Below are 2,674 nucleotides of genomic sequence, written 5' to 3' on the forward strand. Positions count from 1 at the left end.
CCTCCATCCAGGTCTAGTAAGGTGAGCATCCAAACTGCCTAGGCTCCCACAAAGCCAATACGTGCAGTAGGATCAAAAACCCATTCTCATTGTCCGCTATGTTCAGCAAGACCGGTTTTAACCCAGGCTTTTTCAGACCCAGGTCAGCTGGCCTTGGTGAGTTCCCGATAGAACATCCCCATTGTCTTAGTGTGTGGGTGCACCCCTCGCGGTCCTGAGTTCCTTGCTCCATGATTTACTATTTATGTCACAGTAATGCTGGGTGGCTGTTGACTCACAGACAAGACATTCATCCAGCCTCAGCAAGACAAGCCAATTGTTAAATTATTTTAGGTCTATGTGTTCTAAGAATTTTGCCTACAAGTAGGTAAAGGCAGGACAACCAAAAGCCATAGGACTGTATTAGAGTAAAGGTGGACACAAGGTTAATTCTCCAGGGAGAACTAACTGATGGTTCCAGTCTAAAACCTTGTGTGATGTATTTTCTCAGCCGCCTGTGTATTGCCTTTTCCTCCTGGGTGTCCACAGGAGAGCTTGATATGTGCATGAAGCTTAATATGTGCTTGATATGCCCAACAAGTCCCAACACATCATGCGCACATCAAAACACACATCCCTCAAAACGGGAAGACAATGCTATGGTTGTTTAAAAGTTCTCAGCTACTTTATACACACTCCAAACAAGGCTGGACAACCACTTCAAAGTTCTGGTGGCAGATCATCACACCCAGGGATGGTGACTACCCTTGACCCTTCTGATCTCAAGGTTATCTCATGGTCTCTCAACTCCCTCAAGAAATTCCCCGAAAAATGGTTTCCACAGATATTAAACCACATAAGCTGGGTACAGCACCTCAGGGAGGACAGGATGGCACTGAGGTGGCAGTCCAACAAATGGCAGTTCTCCAAGTCCAGAGATAGCAAAGTAGATGCAGATTTTCGCAGCACAGTTTGCAGGGGCTCTTGGCTAAAATGAGTCAGTTGGACCCTTTTCAAACTCAGATGTTTTAGCTGGCTTGTGCACGGGAATTCTGATATTTGGCCCGGGCTGATTTTGATAGCCAACAGTCAGTCAGATACAGGTTCTCTAAGGGCGTCTTTAGCCACCTACAAGAAAACAAGAAGACAGTTTTGGGAATATGCATGTGGTCCAAGATCCTTTCAATCACACAAGGAAAGCCAGTAGCCACCATGCTCCATGACAGAGTCTGCTCAATCTAATCCATACTGAGGCCTTTAACCATCACGTTAGGATCAGCTCAACCCAAGACAGCAATTCCCGTCCACACAGAGAGGACCAAGGCAGGCAGGATCTGCCTATGGGTTCACAGACCTGCCTCTTCACGGCACTTCATCCCGACCTCAATTCTCAACTGGGACATCACGCTTCCCATACCCTCACCCTCTGATATCCAAACAAAGCCGGGTATGGTGGTCCACACCTGTGCTACTCCTAGGGCGCTGAGACAAGAGGGGGGCTGAGGGGAATACCGGACAATCCTGTTCCCAATCTGCACCACAGACACCTCATCTCCAAACCCAGCCTGTCCTAGATGGAGAGCTGGAAGCAAGCTGAGCAGAGCTCAGGGTACAGAGTGCCCCTACACGGCCCTCCTCCTTTTCCTTTTTCCCATTCACATTAGACACTTGCTAAGAAATCAGACCCCATTCTTACTAGATCTCATTCCTGAGAGGCTTCCTAGCATGGTACCTCTTTCTAAACCACCAACCGCAGCTCAGCCCTACTTCTTTAGATTAGTAGCTATGTGAGACCCTGCTCCAGGACAGCAGAGTCAATACAATGCTCTGATATTCTCATGCTCTGGCAGGGTTAATCCATCAGGGCTACAGAGAACAGGTGGTCGCTAATGTCTAAAGGAACAAGGATTTGCTTGACGCCCCTCCTTACCAGAAGAGCTCCTCCAGGGGATCCTCTGGGAAGAAGACTTGATGCAGATGCAGGCGCTGGAGGTGCTTCAGTTTGAGAAACTGCGAGGCGAAGTGGGTGAGGAACAGCTGCTTCTCCACTGGCGTGATATAGGCAAGCAGCCAGAAGCAGGAGAGGAGGAGATTGCGCAGGTACCTCATACGACCCAGGTAAGGGCAGAAGTTAAGCAAGCAGGTAAGATCATTCATGTAATACAAACGCAGTTCCTGAACAGAGTTCAGGTCCAATGTCTCCAGGACATCTTTATGGTAATAAGTGGCCATGGACCAGACCTCTAGCTTGTTACAGCACAGATATAGACCTTCTCTCCAAGCCACCCACGCAATGACAAAGGACTCCAAGGACTCTAATGGGCGTTCCTGCAGGACCAGGTCTATAACCACCTTCACCTGCAGTTTCACCTCCGTTTCTGAAAGACCCACCACTGCTTGGTTCTCACGGCAGTCAGGAGCCTTGAACACAGACCACCGATCCCACATCCTCAAAGGCATAAACCGGAGATCCAGCACTTTGAGTCTGCACCTCCTGGGGTAGAGCAGGGAAGAGCATCAGCATGGAGGCTTTAACCACTGCCCTATTCCCACGCCCTTCTTTCTCCTTAAGTCCAGCCAGTCCCACTCTAGTGCCTGTGTGAGCAGTGACTGGGTCTTTCAGTCTCTGCTGATTCATGACTCCTGAAGATGCCAGAGCCCTTTCCCAGAGGGCTCAGCAATGGCCAAAGCCTCT

General features: G+C 49.3%; 1 protein-coding gene across 1 annotated transcript; it reads right to left on the reverse strand.

Moving 5' to 3' along the window:
• Positions 1 to 699: 699 nt before the first annotated feature.
• On the reverse strand, positions 700 to 2,473 carry LOC126496388 (preferentially expressed antigen in melanoma-like protein 1; the record flags this gene model as incomplete). The annotated part of the gene is given in 3 exon segments (XM_050133903.1): positions 700 to 1,043; positions 1,046 to 1,107; positions 1,910 to 2,473. Coding segments are annotated over 3 exon segments (970 nt in total), but the record flags the coding sequence as incomplete, so codon positions are not given.
• Between the last annotated feature and the right edge of the window lie 201 nt (positions 2,474 to 2,674).

Source organism: Alexandromys fortis, unplaced genomic scaffold, assembly GCF_014885135.2.
Source record: "Alexandromys fortis isolate MF-2015 unplaced genomic scaffold, M_Fortis_MF-2015_v1.1 scaffold_3711, whole genome shotgun sequence".
In the NCBI taxonomy this organism is placed as follows: Eukaryota; Metazoa; Chordata; class Mammalia; order Rodentia; family Cricetidae; genus Alexandromys; species Alexandromys fortis.